Source organism: Enoplosus armatus, chromosome 14 (assembly GCF_043641665.1).
Source record: "Enoplosus armatus isolate fEnoArm2 chromosome 14, fEnoArm2.hap1, whole genome shotgun sequence".
Classification (NCBI taxonomy): Eukaryota; Metazoa; Chordata; class Actinopteri; order Centrarchiformes; family Enoplosidae; genus Enoplosus; species Enoplosus armatus.
The window spans coordinates 14,055,110-14,073,722 of record NC_092193.1 but is presented as its reverse complement, the minus strand read 5'-3'; the positions used below and the strand labels follow the sequence as shown (position 1 = coordinate 14,073,722).

The following is an 18,613-nucleotide window of genomic DNA, read 5'->3' as shown; positions in this document are numbered from 1 at the left end:
CCTTGACCATCTGAATGGGCTTTTTGTAGTCTATGTAGTCAGTATAATGTATTACTTTGCCAAATGTATAATCACAGTCGGTCAGTGTTGAATGGGATTGATTTTGAATATCAGGATGATTATTTGATAAAACAAATTAAATATTACTTTAAATAATGAAATTATTGTTGGGAAAATAAAAAGCATAGTGGAATTCAGCCTTTTGTTGTCATGTGTAACAAAAATATACACACAGGAAAAAGCATCATGGTTAAGTGGCATCGCTGTTTAATATAAAATGTCACACTTTTGCCGTCTCACTCTACTGCAAATCTTTCACATTAAATCTACTTATGTGCTTATGAGTGTAGTGAGCCACTCACAACAGAGGATGAATCAATTACATACAAATCAGACTGATTGTCTACAGCTTAGTTTTACACAATTGTGTAAAATTATAAAACTATTGGAAATTACTTTTTGGCCTATTATTACTGGAGAATACTGCAACTACTGTATAATGTGGAAATGCCTCAGGCTAATGCCCGATATGCAATTAATTTAAAGCTTTTGGTGCCAAGTTGTGTTCCGTATCATATTAATGATTCTTCAATATACTGCCTTCTTAATACAATGTACAAGATCATTTGTGCACCAGTCAATGGTAGTTTTCGATAATATCAGAATATCAAACAAGGAAAAATGATGGCCAGTGATAGGCCAGTTGAAATATGTTGTAGTTTTAACATTATAAGTTGAAATATAGCCTATGTAACAAACTCTTTCAAAACAGCATAACATTCACAATTTCCTCCTACCACTCTACTCCACTCTTCCTATTATGTATCTGAAAATGAAACCTGAGAATCCATACTTTCTTTCTCTTTTCATCTCTTCAACTGCAAAGGAACTACTACATGCCATTTCATCATGTAGGTATCCGGCTGCAGACTGCACCCACACATTAGCTTCCTTCACTTTTAGCAGTGAGCTGAGATGAGAAGCATCAAATGGCTCCTTGTATTCACTTATAAACAGTCTACCCCGGTGGCCTCTCAAAGAGAGGAGGATGATGGACACTGTTCTGCAGCTGATTAGACCAAATACAACGTCCGGTCCGATCAAGCTGTGGCTCACTGGCGTTTGTCCTTGACGGGTGTATCTTCTTGTGTTTCTGCTGGAGCTGAAGGCAGCGGCGGAGCCAGCCACAGACAGAGGAGGATGATGAGGTGACAGACGTGGAGGGCGGCTGAGCTGCTGTTAGTAGATGGGTAGGTGTTCCATGAAAGCTCGATCAGACCCAGGATCAGGACCCTGAACACAAGGAGAAAACGATGCTGTAGGTCTATAACTAATCAGAAATGGAAGTTGTGGTTTAGTATTTAGACTCCGTCTTACCTGAGCAGGTGGGCCAGCTTCTTGACTCCTCCACTCCAGAGCAGGTAAGGCAGCGTGTGGAAGTACCACACGTAGAACTGGTAGTGCAGCGAACGGCTAAAGCACATGCCAATGAAGTTAGAGGTAAACAGAATTAGCACTATCTGTGATCATCTGTTAAGGTTGGACACAAAAGCCAGTGAATACTAGGAACATCCTTTGTTTACACTCTGATCAATGTCACGCAGACATGTTCAGCCAATTTATATTTGACACCTAGCAGTAGAAGTAATAGTGTTGCTGGCAATCCTAAGTAGTCCATTAAGGAACAATATTCTACAGATAATTTTAGATTCACATAGAAGGATATGATCAACAGTGTTTTTCTGAGCAGGGATCTTCCTTTTGGCTGGCTCCTTGAGTAGTTCATAGATGCTTTCTCCTGGCCTGCAAGAGAGTAAACAGTTACTTTTCATTTAATTAATAAATAAATGTCATTCCACCTCTCTGACTAAAATGTAAGCAACATAGCAGATGCTGTTAACACCTCCCTGTAAAAAGTCATATTTATAAAAAACTGACTGATGACACATAACTGTGGGTAGCATCACTTTTTTTGATTATGCACTTTACTGATAAATAGTGCCCTGAAATAGAAACAGCAATTTATAAAATTGGCATTATAGCTCAATAACCAATCACTAAATCTGACTTTAACATGAAGTCGATAGTCAAATTATAATGACAAGAAATGCCAAAATATATGCCTTTCAGTAGAAAACACAGACAGGGTGCATGAGATCAGCTGCAGACTGAACCAACGCCTGTGGTGTCATGGAACAAAAACTGGCATGATTTTAAGCCCCGATTTATTCCAGCTCATCTTTAAATATAATGCCAACAGTAACCTTGGCACAGCCAAAGTCAGTCTCACCTCTTCCAACGGCGGAGAGCAAAGAGCAGCAGGGTGAGCAGGTGGGCAGCCAGCAGGAGTAAGTGGAAGTACCGATTCAAGAAGAGCCATTCTGGCAGGAAGCGCCAGTTGACCGTCCACTTGAACATAAACTGACGGCCAAGATCAAACGCCCGACTCAAATAACCAATGGGATTCTCCAGGAGGAAAGGCAGACCCAGAAAAAGCTGCAACATCAAGACAGATTAATTTAGAGATACTGCTTGGCAACACTGAACCAAACTGAAAATACTTTCGTGTGACAGTAAAACTGTGCCTGGTTTTATGTTATAGGGAATATTTTACCTGTATGACTGCACACAGAGAAAGTTTTGGGATTGTCCTGATTAGACCAAACTCAGACACAAGGAGGAAAAGTAGTCCAGGAGCAAAAAGAAGCACATTCATCTTCACAGACACTGCTAAACTGTCAGAAAGATAGGAAGATTGAGTTGTAATTTCATCATGTCTCGCATGGCAAAAGAAATGACTCTGATATGCTATAAAGATTCACAAAGAAACATCCGATACATATTCCTCTCGGTCAACAGAGAAAGATATTACATGAAAAGCTGCATTGTGCCGTTAGTCCACACTTGCCTGTAAAGGCCGCAGCCTAGGATCCAGTATTCATCTATGAAGAGGTTGACAGCTGCAAACAGCAGCATCATGGCCACTGGATCATTAAAGAGACGCAGCACAAAGATGGAGTGGATCCGATAAGAAGCACAGCACACAAAGAAGAAGACATAGGGAGGAACCTGGAAAAAGTCAAAGAAATACACAAATACAATTATGGCAAAAAAGGCAAATTAACAAGTAAACTATTAGGAAATGACAGACATCATATATATATGTACAGTACGTTCAGGTTGAAACATAAACTAAAAAGTATAGAGGAGTTTCACACAAACTCAATGGCTTCATAAGCATAGAAATAGAACACTGCAGTTTTATAATACCACATGGTAAACAAGGGTTTCGTCCCACAGACTGACCTTCTTAGTGCGGTAGTATATCCTGAAGACGAGCAGCAGTGTGATGAGGTAGAACGCAGCAAAAAGATACTGGCCCAGACGGATGTTCACGCCATGGCTGGTGATGTAGTACAGAGCAGTAAAGAAGTAGACAAAGCCAGCCGGGTATCTGCAACAACAAGGTGCTCATTTATCCTGCATTCCTGCACTGAAAACTACATCTAACTACAGACTTACACCACTAAAAAGCCTTTGAAACTCACACCAAGGGGCCGGTGTCTCCTTTGAGCTGGGTGTAGTCGTAGGTACCATTGATGACTCCCTCTACTTCATCCATGTAGGCTTTCCAGTCTATCTCTGTGTCTGCAGTAAAGAACATAAATCAGTGATCATGAATGATGGCGAAGGTTACCCAAATAATGTCACTGTCAGTGCTGTTATTTCTATTAGCATTATAAATTTTTTATCCCTTTGTCAGTAGATTCTTAAAATTAGGACCATCACAACTTATTTGACAATCAATTATTTGATAACCAAAACCCAAAGTCCTCAACTTCTGATATGAAATCTGGAAAAACTATTTGCTTTTTTCTGTCAATCTAATGTTAATCCTGTTTTTCGGTCATTTAAAGAATAAACAATTAATTCATTAATCGAAAAAACTAATTAATAGAAAGATCAATTGATGATAATTGTTACATCCCTATTTTAGACAAATAAGTAGGCTTCTCAAAATAAACAATGACACAGATGACATACTAACGTTATGCTTGAAAATATGTGGGTAACGTTATCAGTGAGCAGTTATTATCTTGCCACTACAGGTTTACAGTATTGCTAATAAAAATCAAGTCTTTAGCTGCATAAGTTTTGAGGCTAGCAGTTGCTGAAAACACTGAATGTCATTTAACACTTGGACAGAACAGGCGATTGTATGTGGTCATGCAAGGACAGTAAATTCCCTTTGACAGGTGGCAGTGTAACTTAGTAGGTTTGCTAACGCTAACTACTTAGCGTTCAAATACATTCAAAGAAATGACAAAACACCATAGCATGCTAACTAGCCCCGCAGCTACTTACATGCTACTTTTTGTATGACCCACACATTGATGCCGATCTCCAGAAGCCACAAAATTGAAACGACCAGTAACGTGTATTCCGTTTTGAACAGGACCAAATGTTTGTCCTGCCACAGTGTGAGAAGTTTCCCCCACAGTGGGGACGGGGAACTGGGAGACTTTCTCCGCACACCTCCTGCCATGTCGGCGGCGTAGAGACGTGGAGAGAGGCCGCAACTGACATGCGCTGTTATAAGTTGTCAGGTGACGCCACATTGTCATCAGCTACGTCACGTGACATGGACAACACTGTTCAAGCGAATATGATAGCTTGAGATTTCTCTTTTCTGGCAGGTAAAAAAACAGATTTATTATCAATCGTAACGGACAGTTAAGACATATATACTCTATACATTAATTATTGTTGCTCATATAGTTAGCTAACGTTAGGTTGTCAAAACGTTTAGAGGTCACTCCTGGTTCTCCTGCTGCCCTAGCAACGTTAGCTGGCTAGCTAAATTTAGCTAACCAATATTTTAAAGAAAATAAACGTACTGAAATACGTTATGTGACAAGTGGCACGCTCACAGCATAGAAAATGGACTTAGAGTTTATTGTCATCCATTTTTAATGTCACTATAAACTATAACACAATTTTGTTTGTTTTTGCAGTTTTATCGTTATACAAGTGTGTGAACTCTCAACTTCTATATGGCTACATTCGGGTCACAGAACTAACGTTAGGCATCATTGAAAAACAATAAATATCATAGATATATGTTACTGTTGTACTGTTACTCAGATCAATCAATACTTAATGCCACACACACTGTAAACATATCAAAGCATGTCACAGTAAAATCAACATGAGTCTTGTACTTGTGGGTGATAGTGAAACACGAGAGTTTGATTTATTTACCTTCTTACATATCATATGTTTGTGCAGGTGACAGGAGACCCGGGGGAATGGATGGATTTCCTGTGAGGGTTACAGAGGCAGTATGTCTCGGGACCAGCCTTGCCCTCTCAGGCATCTTCTATTATCTCTATAAGAAGAGCAGGACGACACTAGACAAACTTGATGTTAGTTGTGTAATGAACATAATTTTACATAACTTTATATTGTCATATTTTGAAAATTGTCATTGTCTGTTTTCATGCTTTCTAAGCCATAGAAAGGAATGGAATTAGTTGTGACACCATGAAAACAATGTTCATCTTTCACACAAAAGCAGTATGAAATCCTCTTCAGGCAGATCAACACTCACTATCAATGTGTCTGAACTGTGTTTACAGTGGAAAGAAATCTTCAAGGCCAGTTGTTTCCAACTGATTTGCCATATTACTGAAGCAGTGTCTACTTGCAAGCCCTCGTCACAAGTTGCATAGAGTATTTTTATTTATTTATTTTATTTTTAGAGGACTGATGATGATGATGAACTATGCGAAAATGTGGAGAAAGGTAAAAGATGATAAGTTGAATTTTGTGTGGCAGAAAGATATTTTTTCTTTTTCTTCCTCATCTTGCAAACGCTTTAGAGGCCTAAACCTCCAGGTTTGGAACCAGTGCAATAGCTGACAGTTTTGCTGTGCACTGTACAATTTTGGAAAACCTGAAGCCTGTCGACTACAGTATGTATACTGCCTTTACAAACAGTCAGTGTCTCGTGATTTCAGGATGCTCCACACTTCACCATAGATGGAAAACTGAAAGACATTTTGAAAGTTACTCAAGGAGCATGTCTACAGTATGCTGTCATCGAAGGTAATCAGGTCCTGTTTCTAATACAGACAAGAGCTGATAGCATATTTTTTCCACAGAAAAATGGGTATACCTTCCTTGCCTCTCATTGTTTATTATGTGTTTATACATATTGTAGGTGCTGTGCAACCAGTGGGCGAGCCTCTGACGAGTCACTTCCAAAAAGAAATTGTTGGCGTGGTGCAGAAATTCATGTTGAGAGAACACAGGCTGGTGTGGAACGGCCTTTCACGCACTTGGTGAGAACTCTATCACGGCAATAATACAGTGCAGCATTATGATACCATACATGATCTTTTTTCTACTTCACCTTTGGTAGACAGTGTACAGTTTAGAGGCAGACAGGAAACAAGGAGAGATAGTGAAGGTTATGACATGCAACAAAGGTTCCCAGTGGGAATGCACCTGAAAGAGTAAGTCCACACTAGATTTAGGAAGGAGGAAAAACACACTGCACTGGCCTCTATGTTTTGGAAGGTGTAAGTCTCTTGAGTGCCCATATAATTACCATATGCAGACAACTTTATGCACTATAGAGCTCAAAAAGTGACTGTGACTAGTACTCCAGCTATTTCATAGTGAAAAATATCTGTTTCCCATTTGTAATTACAACTTGGATGTTGACATAAACACATAAACTCCCACATAACATGACTCAGCTATAGACACTTCCTGACTTGTAAACACTCAGCTTTCAAATTCCACAACCCAATTTGTAATGCAGGCTGTCTGTCAGCTCAATCAGAGATTGTTCAGGTGATGTCCCTTTTTTGTATACTTATGTATACGTTGCAACCCCAAAGTCCCAGTGTTAATTATACTTTGTCATTCCTCCCTCTACCTCTTGCAGGACGGACAGTGAACGAGTCTTGCACCAAAGAGTGAATGCAGTTCCCTTTGTGTTGGTGGGATCCGATGAGAACACAGTTAAAGTCCTGTGCCCTCTGCAGGCCTCCGGCGAGCACATGGAGATCACCCACGAGAAGTTCCACCAGGTCAATTACGGCTTGGGTGACATCGTAGGACAATACCTCAGCGGGGAGAAGCTTAAAGGGCAACTGGAGACCGAGGAAATGCTCAAAGTCAGTTGTTAGATCAGATACTAACATTGTTAACTTCTATAACTAACTAATTTATATTCATTTGACAAAGCATAGATATTTTTTGTTTATTTAAAAAGAACTGATGTTAATGATACATTTCACAAATGTTCCCCTCTTTTTCCAGGTGGGCACAACTCTTACAGGTGTAGGCGAATTAATATTGGACACAGACGGCACCCTGAATCTTCGACCCCCTTCTAATGGTTCACAGTACTTTTTGAGCATTGCAGACTTTGACACCCTGCGAGGAGAGCAAGAGAGCACGGCTGTTTGGTGGAAGGCGCTGGCCATCGCCTCAGCTGTGGCAGGGGCAGCGGTCCTCCTCTGGGTCGGTCGGCGCTACTACTACCAACTAAAAGTTCGCTGGGAGCAGGAGCAGGAGAGGAGGGAATTTGAGAGACTGCAGGCTGAAGCTCCAAGAGCGCGTGCTCTAGGGAGGGGCCCCGAGGCCTCTCAAGACGGGGTCGAGGAGCACATAGAGAATGCCTGTGTGATTTGCCTCTGTCAGCCACGTAACTGTATTCTGTTGGACTGTGGACATGTGTGCTGCTGCCACAGCTGCTACCAGGCCCTTCCATACCGTCGATGCCCCATATGTAGACAGTGCATCAGCAGAGTGGTGCCTCTCTACCACGTCTGAGGCACCTGTGTGACCATATGACCTCAGTGGAAGTACCCCATCATACAAACTGTACCGGCTGTACACCTCAAAGGTCTAATCTGTTGCACTTACACTTAAAAATAAAGGGCAAAAGCAACTTGAAAATCTTATTACTGGAAAGAATAAAGATTTTCTTTAAAGAACATACTGTACTAATAAACCTTGAATTAAAATGAGGTATTTTTATCAGTAATTGTATATGGGGAATACAGGAAAATGAAGTAATTGAGGAAAAAAAGGTGTACAGAGATGTTTATTTTCCTATAAGTTTGTTCTGTGCCTTATTTTGGTAATTTATATGTCTGCTGCTGTCTAAGAGTGATTGCAATGTATGTGTCTGAATAACTTGAGTCTGGTCATAAGGAGCTCAGCTTTTGTTTCAGCCACTTTCACTTACATATTTGAGTCACTGGAAGTGAATTAAAGTTACGATGAACCAGCAGTCTTATGGTGTAATTAATGCACTACAGACAGTAAAAAGTGTTGAGAAAAAATAATGTTTAGAAATTCAATAAAGCATCACTCTTTGAACCATTTGTGTAGTATATATGTACTCTCACTATCATCGTGGATAGATGGTGCTAAATCACTCACCCGCTTATTCAATTTGTTTTAGGAATGGAGTATACAGATCTGTGTGAGTCTAACATGTAATAGTACATTATGCTCATTATGTCTGTATGTACAGATCGTATATGATTCAAGATGTGGTGTTCTGCCTGCCTACATTTCTGAATGATCCACAGACATCTGAACAACAGCTGTTCCCTCAAATGGCTGCTGCTCCTCTTAAACATTAGGAAAGTAGTTCATGCCTGAATAGATACACGTGTTTCACAGGACTCTCAAGATTATATCAATTTATGATGTTTTGTTTTTTGTTTTTTTTCATTTTTCCATAGGCACAAATGCTTGTTGACAGCACCTGGTGTCTGAAAAGACTTGGGTATAGTGAGTCATCAAGCTTACTATTTCTGTCATCTCTAACAAGCAGTGAGAAGATGTGGAGAAGGGCGGATGGATGAAAAGCCACCTACAGATTTTTTTTTCAGCAGTAGCACAGAAGGGGAAAAAGTAATAGGTGTGGGGAGGGGGGGTACAAGAGTGGGGGCATCGGGCTTGAGTAGGGGGTGAAAAAGGAACAGGTGGGAGACACAGGATCCCATAAATCTTCCTCAGCGGTCATAAGGGTTCACTTTGACAAATTCTTCATGAGCTCTCTCAGCAGAACAACAGCTGTGGCTCTCGGGGAACAGACTATTACTGTAGCACTCACAGACCTCTGAGGGCATGGGAAAAAAAACAGTGGCATTTGATGCGTTCATTTCCAGTTTAATTGCATAATTGAGAGAATAAAAAGATGGCAAAAGAGTGATAGGAACAATCTCATATGGGCCTTTGGAGAGAGTTAATGCTTTAAAAATTAGGCTAAAATCTGCTGTGATGTATGCACGGTTCATATAGAGATAAAAGCTGATTTTCTCTCTGTCGTCACTGTCTTTGTTCATTATCTCAATTACTTAGGACTTAATTTTGGCTTATTTCAGTAAATCTGAATTATGATAAATGATTCTAACCACTAGGTGTCCACCTTTCTTCACTTGAGGTCGTGAGGCACACAACTGTACTGGCTGACAGTGAGGGAAGACACTGACTCCAGTGGATGGTTTTCTAGTCACATGCAATTAATGTACGCTGTGATAGCCTGTTAAATCCCTTGTGATAGCTGACAAACAATTTAGATGATATGATTATTCTCTAATTGGCTGTGCTTCATGGGTGTAGACCCTGATCTGCGATGATGAGGGTGCAGACAGTGATGGTTAGATAAAACCTTATTTATTAGGGGTACCAGTTTAAAATACAGATTTAATGGCATTATTAGCTTGGCTAGTAATTAACATGACTTTTAATATTGACAAACTAACCGTATGAATGGCAATGTCAATCTGTTGGTCCACCCCACCACTTTGGTCCAGACTGAAATATTTCAACTATTCGATGGATTATGAAATGTGGTACAGACATTCATGGTCCCCAGAGGATGTATCTCACTGGCATTGGTGATCTCTTGACTTTTCCTCTGGTGCCATAATGAGCTTGACATTTTCGTTTTTAGTGAAATGTTTCAAAAACTATTGGATGGATTCCCCTGGCTATTCAACTGGCGTCATCATCAGATTAAAATTTTAATTTCAGAATCAGAATCAGAATCAGAAATACTTCATTGATCCCCGGGGGGAAATTGTACCTGCATAACTAATGACATCCCATCAGCTTCACTTTGTTTGTAGTGCTAATCAGGAAATGTTAGCTAACACACTAAGATAAGAAACAGCATTGTCATTGTGAGCATGTTAGCATACTAATGTTAGCATTTAGCTTAAGTAGAGCCTCAGAATCACTAGCATGGCTGTAGAGTCTTAGTCTTTTTTAAATGATGTAGTCAGATGGAGCAGTAGTATCATAATTTCACTGAAAGTGGATTTTTGTGGTACAAAATGGAGAAATGTGGAATAATCCTGTACATTTATTTAGTAAATTGCCATGAATTTCTTTGATGTATCGAAGTCTTGAATCCAAAAAGTGTCGGGCTAAACCACAGCAGACGGAGCCAAATGCTGTATTTAACAAATGACAGAGAGTACAATGGAAATGGCATAGCTCCAGATCTGCAGAAAAAGTTTGGATAAATCTTTGAAATCCCGGCACACCATGACCTTATGTGCTTGTGTTCCTGACAGAGAGCGGTGGGGCGGAGGGGTCTTTTTTAACTTTGGCATTGGCAGACACTCAACAGACAGCAGGAGGAAAGGTAGAGATGCGGTATCTCAGGAGAGAGAGCCATCACAGCGTGCTACAGTCCCTGATGCCAATTACCGCTGTCACCCATCTGCTTTGGGCATGTGGGATAAGTGACCTACTTTGTGACAGTAGTATGACTGCAGTGCTTCTCCTCTCATCAGCGAACCAAGCACTCCCTGCTTGAGGAAAGGGAGACAGGGATGGTGTCAGAGGAAAATACACACTGGTCAGATATAAAGATTTTTCTGTTTGGCCCTTCAGTTTGAGCAGAGTACACTGCGCTCATTCACCCAGCAGGCTTCTGCATCTTTACTAGCCCACACTTACACTCATTAAAAACCAAAAGACAAATGGATGCAGATACAAAACAAAAAACATATTTCCCCATGTACCATTGCCATGCAGGTAGTTTTGGTTTCATCTGCGCAGGTTTTGAGATATCCATCTCTGAGATTTCCTCCGCCTCCCCAGTATAATGGACGTGAATGAGTGGTGCCCACAGCATTGAAGAATTAAATTTTAAAAGTTCATACTAAACATATGAAGATTTTATAAAATATGATGCATTGTAAGTTTAAACTACGCATATGTACTCAAAATCTGCCACAATTAAAAATCTTCTTACATGTACAGTACAGTACTACAGTAAAAGCCCCCCTTTTATGCTCATCTTATCTGCCATGTCTTCCAAATACAACAAATAAAGAAACGTAGAAGCTTGACTCTTATAACAGAACAAGTTTTGCTTTAAAATCACCCACAGACTTCACCAACATGCTACTAAACAACATGAAACATTCACCTTTGATCACAGCTTTGGCCTCCCCACTGAATGAGGTGCGGGAGGCGGAGCGTACAGCTGCCTCGATGTAGCTTCAGCATGTAGCTACAGCTGTGAGCATCTCTATCTCAGCTGTGCGCTCACTGATCCAAGGGCAGGAGCTCTGCCAATGTTCCCACAATCTCTTGGAGGATGTTTATGCAGGAAAACAAACAACATTAATCTTCATGACAAGGAGAACAGATATACACAATGATTTTATTTGATCCATGACTGCAGATGGTGTGTGTTTCTGCTCTCTTCTTGCTTACATTTGTAGTTTTCCTGAAATATATACCTGCACACACACACGCAGACAAATCCTAAGACCTGATACTCAGGGAATTGATCCTGGCTCTTTGCTCTAGGCTTGTTATTGTTTTTTTTTTCTCAGCTAGTGTTCCTCAAGGAGGAACATAGTGTGTATGTGTTTGTGTGTGTAGGTTCAGCAGTGCTTGGTCTACTCAAGGGGAAAGATGGGGAGGGGGCGAGTGACTCAGCATGGTGATTCATTTGTAATTGGAGGCAGTGCTTCAAGAGCACACACATGCGCACACACACACACACACACACACACACACACACACACACACACACACACACACATTTCTTAAGGGTGGGTGCCCTTGTCAGAGATGAATGACTGATCGAGTGAGCCTGATCATTAAGAACTGCTGCCTGCTAAAGAGGCAGAGATGGAGAAAGAGAAAGAAGGGCACAGAGGAGGAGAAATCACAGCGTGCAGACTGAAAAAGATCAATTGAACTAAACAGAGACGGACCAGATGGAGTCATTGCGCTTCAGCATGCTTGGTTCAACATTGTGTACGAGGAGGTGCATATTATTAAGGCACGAGCTAAGAAAGAGAAGTGTCCAGTCTGTATAACACATGCATGTTTCTTCCCTAAATAGTGAACATGAAGCAGTACCTGGTACCATGTGGGGCAGCGGGTCAGATTTTCCCCCATACAGCCTATAACTGTGTCGCTGACTGATGACATCATGCAAAATCCCTGCATGAATCAACGGCTCTGCTTCTTGACAGCTGTCACTGCTTATTGGGCCTGAGGAGCTTTGTGAGTCATCACTGGGGAATTACATTCATAGAGTGGCATGTTTATGGTCTCTGATGCATTATATAGCCTCACACACTGACTGTGGATCCATGTTATGTCCATCATATTTGGATAAAGATAGTTAGTTGCAGTTGTCTGTGTTTCACTGTAACCCATCACCTTGCAGCATCCTCATTTAAGCCTCTTGGAATAGACTTTTTGGGTTGAATCCACCTCCAAAGATGGCTGCATGTTTTCTGAGTAAATTGGTGGTAAACAGAAATGCTCTGGAGACTCAGTAATGTGTACAGGGGGTTATATGGGCCATGTTTCTGTGGGAAGCCAGCCACCAGGCAGGAGCGCGCTTTGCTTTGACTCCGCAGCCGCCCCGCGTCTTATCCCCGCAGGAAATCCAAGAGCCTTTCCAACAGCACTGATCTCAAGACTGTCAGCTGGTCACTTTCACCGGTCAGCTATGCAGACTGGCTGCTAAAACAGAGGAACGCTGCTTCAATGGGAAAGGTTGTTTATAGACAGGTCAGCTGGCCTGGGTTGTTAAAAACAGGTTTGGTCCAATAATAGGCTTTCTGTCAGTATTTTAGCTTTTTATGAGACACCATATGCTGTGAGGACGGGATGCTGTAACGCAGGCTGCAGAAAGAAGGCAGGGAAGAATGACGTAATTTCAAATGCAGCTAATGTATAAATGATACTGGCTCTGTCCGTGGTGCTGAAATCAGCCTGTCATGTATTGTCTGCTGACACACAACCAGGACCATACTGGATCTTTCTGTAGAAAGTACATAGTCTATAATGTATATAATGTCATCATGTCAAATCTATGTTTATTTTCATGCTTCTTATTGTGTATAGTAAATGCTCATAATGTATAGGCCAGTTTTTTTGGGGTTACTTCTCTTATCCATACAATTATGCACCTGTTTTTATACTTTCTTTTGCTGCTGTGACACTTTAAAGGGGAACTCCAGTGAATTAGTTTTGCACTTGCATGAAGTTAGGGGTCTCACAGTGGTCAAAATTAAAAAAGCAGAGGCTAAGATATATGAGAATTTTAGTCTGTATGGCTCAAGCTCCAAAAAACCCTGGATCCTACATTTCCCACAATCAGAATCAGAAATACTTTATTGATCCCCGGGGGGAAATTGTACAATGCAACCAGCTGCATTTTTATTGGACTCTTCCTGCTAGGTAGATGAAGTAGAAGTATAAAGTGGTATAAAACAGAAATGGTGAAGTGAAGTACAAGCACCTGAAAACTGTACTTGTGTACAGTACTTCCATACTTCCATCACTGACTATGCAAAGAAATACCTGCCTCTACCTAATCCTACAGTATATTATGGAAGACAATTATACCCTATATTGGGATTATTATGTGCTACAATAGGAAATATAAGGCTAAGGTATCCATTCATTCTTCAAGACACACCATAAGTTTCTATATAACAGTGAATTTTCCTCAGATTTCCTGAAGAAAAGCCTTCATCTCTAAACTGCTTCAGTGTGGCTCCTTCTCTCGTGCAATTTCACCTCTCGCCTGTTGATGTCACTCTTGCTCCTCTACCACTCGGAGTCCCCTACCACACACATTCACACACAAACACACGCGCGCACACACACACACACACACACACACACACACACACACACACACTAACACACGCGCACACACACACACACGCGCGCGCTCGCGCTTCAAACCCGGATGGATGACTTCACCGTTCTGCCTGGGTTTCCTTTATGATCCCGGGATCTCCCACTTCCCTCACCAGACATCAGCCAGCAACACAGGCGAGCACAACTCTCCGTCCGTCTCTCCCTGCAGCTGCACAGCACATCCAGAGACCACAGAGAGACCACAACAACAGCCGGACCTCAGACGCGGGGCCCCTCTGATCCACATCGAGTTTACACTACAGAACGGATCCCAACAGAGGAGAGACACCAACCGCTGCAGCTTGCACACACGCACACTCAAAAAAAGGATCTACGGCTGCATTGAGCATACAGCCGCCGAGGAAGACTTTTATCTACTTTTTATCTGCGCTAGTGATCCTTCTCCGTCGTGCCACAATGTCCGAGGTGCTGCCATACAACGAGGGGAAAATGAGCGGCTATGGGGCGGACAGCGAGGTCAGTCAGATGTCCTTTAGCTGCGGACTGCAGGACACAAGCGCCTTTTTCGCCGCGTCGCAGGCGAAAAGACCCCCAAAGCTTGGACAGATCGGCAGAGCCAAGCGAGGTAAAGGATGGTTTAATAAAGGATCCACACTATAACTGATGGTCAGGATTATTTATGTGGTAGGAAATGAGCAAAAATATATGAATATTGCAGACTTATGAGAGTGAGTTTGTTGTGATGCTCAGCAGTTTATTATTATTCATATAATCTTTTTTAATTCATGTTGTTTCATCTCATTATTATTATTTAATAACGCACCACATGATCAATACTTACAGTCACTACGAGAGTGTCGACGACATTCAGAGTGTTTACATGCATGCACAACAAATTACCTTCAGGGTTGCAAGGACACACCCCGCGCTGTAGCCATCAAACAATAGGGTTAAACTGTGAGGATAAAAGCCTGGCTCGTCGCCATTACCGGGGATGAGCTGTTTTCACCAAGTGCGCGCACTCGAGGTCGGGGATTTGCAATAGTGCATTAATTTATTTATTTATTCACCTGCCACCGCACCACAGTCACATCTTCTCTCGCTTGCTTTGGTTAGTTAGTGCGCCATACCCCCCTCTGCTACAGGCCACGAATAAGGAGCCAATGTGGAGAGAAATCGTGACCTATAATAAAACACAATGACCTCTCTATTGACTGGGGTATTATAGAAATGTCATCATGTATCTCAGCTGTCATGGTCTCAGTAAACCCCCCCCCCCCCCTTTTTTTTGTCTCCACAGTGGTCATCGAGGACGACCGAATAGACGAGGTCCTGAAGGGGATGACAGACAAGTCTTCACCTGGCGTTTAAACATGAGCGATGCCTTGCAGACTTTTTAATTTTGATCACCGATTTGAAGCACTTGTCGGCTGTGCATGTTCGAGGACTGCAGGAGAAAAACGGCGGCACGAAGCGAGGATGGGATGATGAGAGGAAAAAACTGAAAAAAGGGCAAAGGAGGGGGAAAAATTTGGAGAAGGCTGAAAGGAAGAGAAATGATGAAGAAAGAAAGAGAATGAGAGAGAGAGAGAGACTCTGGAAAAGACCAAGATTTATCATGGGATTTGCTGGCAATTCTCCAAACTAATCCCGATTTTAACTACTGCTGCGCAGCAAGATGTTGAGATGGCGGACTCTGCTCTGTATCTCAACCTCTGCTGACTTTAATGATGGATGAACTTGTCATTACTTCACGACCATCTATTTTTTCCTTTCCAAAAGCGCTGTAAGCAACAAAATACTGCAACTGGAGGCTGAAGATAAATCCCAGCCTTATTTCAATAAGTTGTACAGTAGGTAGGCTAAGCTCTCAGACCCCCCCCCCCCCCCCCTTCCTCCTCCTCCCCTGTCCTTTAGGCTTTGCTTTGTTGATTCAGTCAGCGACGGTGCATTCAAGGGAGCTGTCCTTTCAGCACTGGTCAGATGCATTCCTGTTGCTGCTAACGCTTTTTAAAAACAGACCAACCAAACTCTTGAGTCTACTAAATAGAGGAGACCCATTGTATGTAAAAACATATATCCGAGGATGGTGCAATGTTAATATTTTCTGTAGTAGAAGCCCATTTGTCTTTTGGCCCTTAAAGAGCATTAGGCCACAGTTTAAAACTGAACCACAGGCTACATTCTTCTTCTTTGCATCACCCATCAGTGGTTAAAGGTGCAGCTTGGCACCTTCATGTAGCTGATTTACACCAGCACATATCTTTTTTTCTTTTCCTCTTTTTTTGTTTTGTTTTGCATTTTCAAATGCTCAGATATCTACAGAGGCCAGCAGAGACATGGAGATTATAGTAAATGTTTAAAATAATAGTCATGAAATTGATGGGAAAAAATAATTTGGTTATTTTTAATTTAGCAATTATTCGTGTTTTTGTCCTCTATAAATTTGAACGTTTTTCTCCATCTATTTGCATGAACTGTCACTCCGGTGCCAACACAGGTGCCACTACTCTTACCCTGGCACGCTTCTTTTTAACAAAAGTCATATTTGTATTTTTATATCTAAATATTTGTTATTTAAATGATATGCTAGTCTATCGTCTTACAATTCATCAACAAAAATATTTCTACTTCAGAGAGGATATACAGAATGAGACTAGGCTTCACGAGAGGCGAATCTAAGATTTTAGTGGACTGGTCTCGTTCTATATCAGACGTTGGACGTTTTTTAAAGACTAACTGAATGTGTCTGGGGTTTTTGCACACATCAATGTTAAACTATTATTAAGAAATCGTATACTGTGACTTGAGCTTCGTTGATGAATTTGTTAGAAAATGGCAGTTTTAGAGTATATTGCACTGTTTACGAGTATCCTCAAATAACACGTTGTTATTTGACCGATTTTGGACATTACAGTTTTTGTTTTTTAATTTTGTTTATTTTGTACCATTATTTTAAAGAAACTGGATATGGTTTGTTGTGCATGAAACCTTAATATTTTCAATAATGAAACATCGTTTTATGAAGCAAAAAAGCAACAAAAATGTCATGACATTCTAAGAATGAGTCATTGTATATTATGATGCCATTTTCACTGTATTTGGTGAATTAATAAATGGTGAAAGAAAATGTAAACGTGATTCTCTGGCATGGCTTTTGTCCCAAGACATTTATACTAAGAGTTCAATGGAAGATGAGTAACATCCGAGTAGCTTGGGCTTGTTCTGTGAACGAAAGTCAAGAAGGAAAAAAACAGCACAGTGACAATTAAAAAATAAACTCAAGACCTTTTTCAGAAACAGATCATAACACGTAGCTGCAGCATTGGAAAGCAGAAGTCTCCTCACTCCTTTGTAGCCTCTGGAATCAGTAGCCATTACCTCAGTGACAGTAAATACTGATCCTTAATTAAAGAGCGGGGAAGGAACAGTGATCCATCTGTGAAGCTGTTAAACAGCTCTGCGCTGGCCTATGCTCGTGAATCCATTAAACCACAGACCCCCGGGGGAGCCACGGCTGGCCACATGAACATCTATCAAAGTCTACATGTACAGTGTCTCCATACTGAAGCTCTTTCACACAAAGTGTAGAGCAGGCCTGTAAACACGTGCTCTGGCTGGAGAAAAACCTATATCATGCACAAAGACCTCTAAAATCAGCATGTTCTGTGGTGTATTACAGTGTTTCCATTCCTTTTTTTGTTCAACCTATCAGATGGGCTCAAGTTCCCCCTTCATTGTACCCTTTTGGTAGGTGGGATGGTCTTCATAGACTTGTTCAATAGCATTTGACAGACGAGAGAAGGCTTTGGTGGATCTGGATCTGATTCATATGTAAATTCATAAAAACATTATTGTCCTGGAATCTTTGTTAAAGCTTGGTGTCATTTTTTCTTTTCTTCACAAGTTGGTCGGTGGTAGAAACTAGATATTATTGATCCGTTAATTTTAGCTTTTTATTGGCTTTTTGCTAGCTTGTTCAACATACTCAACATACTTGCAACAGTTGGTATAAAGGTGTTACAACTGATTCAGGCTGATGGAAAACCTACTGACTATGCTGTCAAACCAACATGACTGCATAGTCAAACTAAGATACCTAAAGGTCTCTGTGACGATAAACATACTAAAGATCAGCATGGTGGCCATTTCTAATCCTATTTGTGTGCTTATTTTTCTCCTAAATATGAATATCTGTGTATATATTTTTTTCTTTTAATCAAATTATCTGTTTTTGTCATATTACTGAGCCACTCCACAATCTTTCAGTACCCTGGTTGGGAATCACTAGTTTATTACATCAACACATCTGTGAAATTAGGGGAAAGTGTCATGTGGAAGAAAAGGTGCAGAATACTCTACTACAATGTTTGCCAACAGTGTCAGTCCGGAAATTGTGTCAGTTCATATCACCTGTCTTCCACGT

At 41.0% G+C, this 18,613-nt stretch overlaps 3 protein-coding genes across 4 annotated transcripts; 2 read left to right on the top strand and 1 right to left on the bottom strand.

Annotated features, from left to right (window-relative positions):
• Nucleotides 1-250: 250 nt before the first annotated feature.
• Nucleotides 251-4,619, bottom strand: alg3 (ALG3 alpha-1,3- mannosyltransferase). Of its 2 annotated transcripts, none has more exons than XM_070919438.1 (9): nt 4,430-4,619; nt 3,549-3,648; nt 3,307-3,454; nt 2,909-3,069; nt 2,615-2,735; nt 2,291-2,496; nt 1,727-1,803; nt 1,378-1,522; nt 251-1,293 (listed from the first exon to the last, which is right to left on the bottom strand). In XM_070919438.1, the coding sequence occupies exons 1-9, from the start codon at nt 4,617-4,619 to the stop codon at nt 1,113-1,115; spliced, it is 1,329 nt and encodes a 442-aa protein (XP_070775539.1). In that variant the 3' UTR covers nt 251-1,112. The 2 variants fall into 2 exon arrangements, with proteins under 2 accessions (XP_070775539.1, XP_070775540.1); XM_070919439.1 differs by having other exon boundaries at nt 4,366-4,579.
• Nucleotides 4,620-4,644: 25 nt separating this feature from the next.
• Nucleotides 4,645-8,380, top strand: mul2 (mitochondrial E3 ubiquitin protein ligase 2). The gene is made up of 6 exons (XM_070919474.1): nt 4,645-4,697; nt 5,290-5,426; nt 6,021-6,108; nt 6,224-6,344; nt 6,956-7,187; nt 7,333-8,380. The coding sequence occupies exons 2-6, from the start codon at nt 5,310-5,312 to the stop codon at nt 7,846-7,848; spliced, it is 1,074 nt and encodes a 357-aa protein (XP_070775575.1). The 5' UTR covers nt 4,645-4,697; nt 5,290-5,309; the 3' UTR covers nt 7,849-8,380.
• Nucleotides 8,381-14,643: 6,263 nt separating this feature from the next.
• camk2n1a (calcium/calmodulin-dependent protein kinase II inhibitor 1a) lies at nt 14,644-15,558 on the top strand. Its single transcript, XM_070919598.1, has 2 exons — nt 14,644-14,812; nt 15,488-15,558. Exons 1-2 carry the CDS (start codon nt 14,644-14,646, stop codon nt 15,556-15,558), a joined length of 240 nt encoding a protein of 79 aa, XP_070775699.1.
• The last annotated feature ends 3,055 nt before the right edge of the window (nt 15,559-18,613 follow it).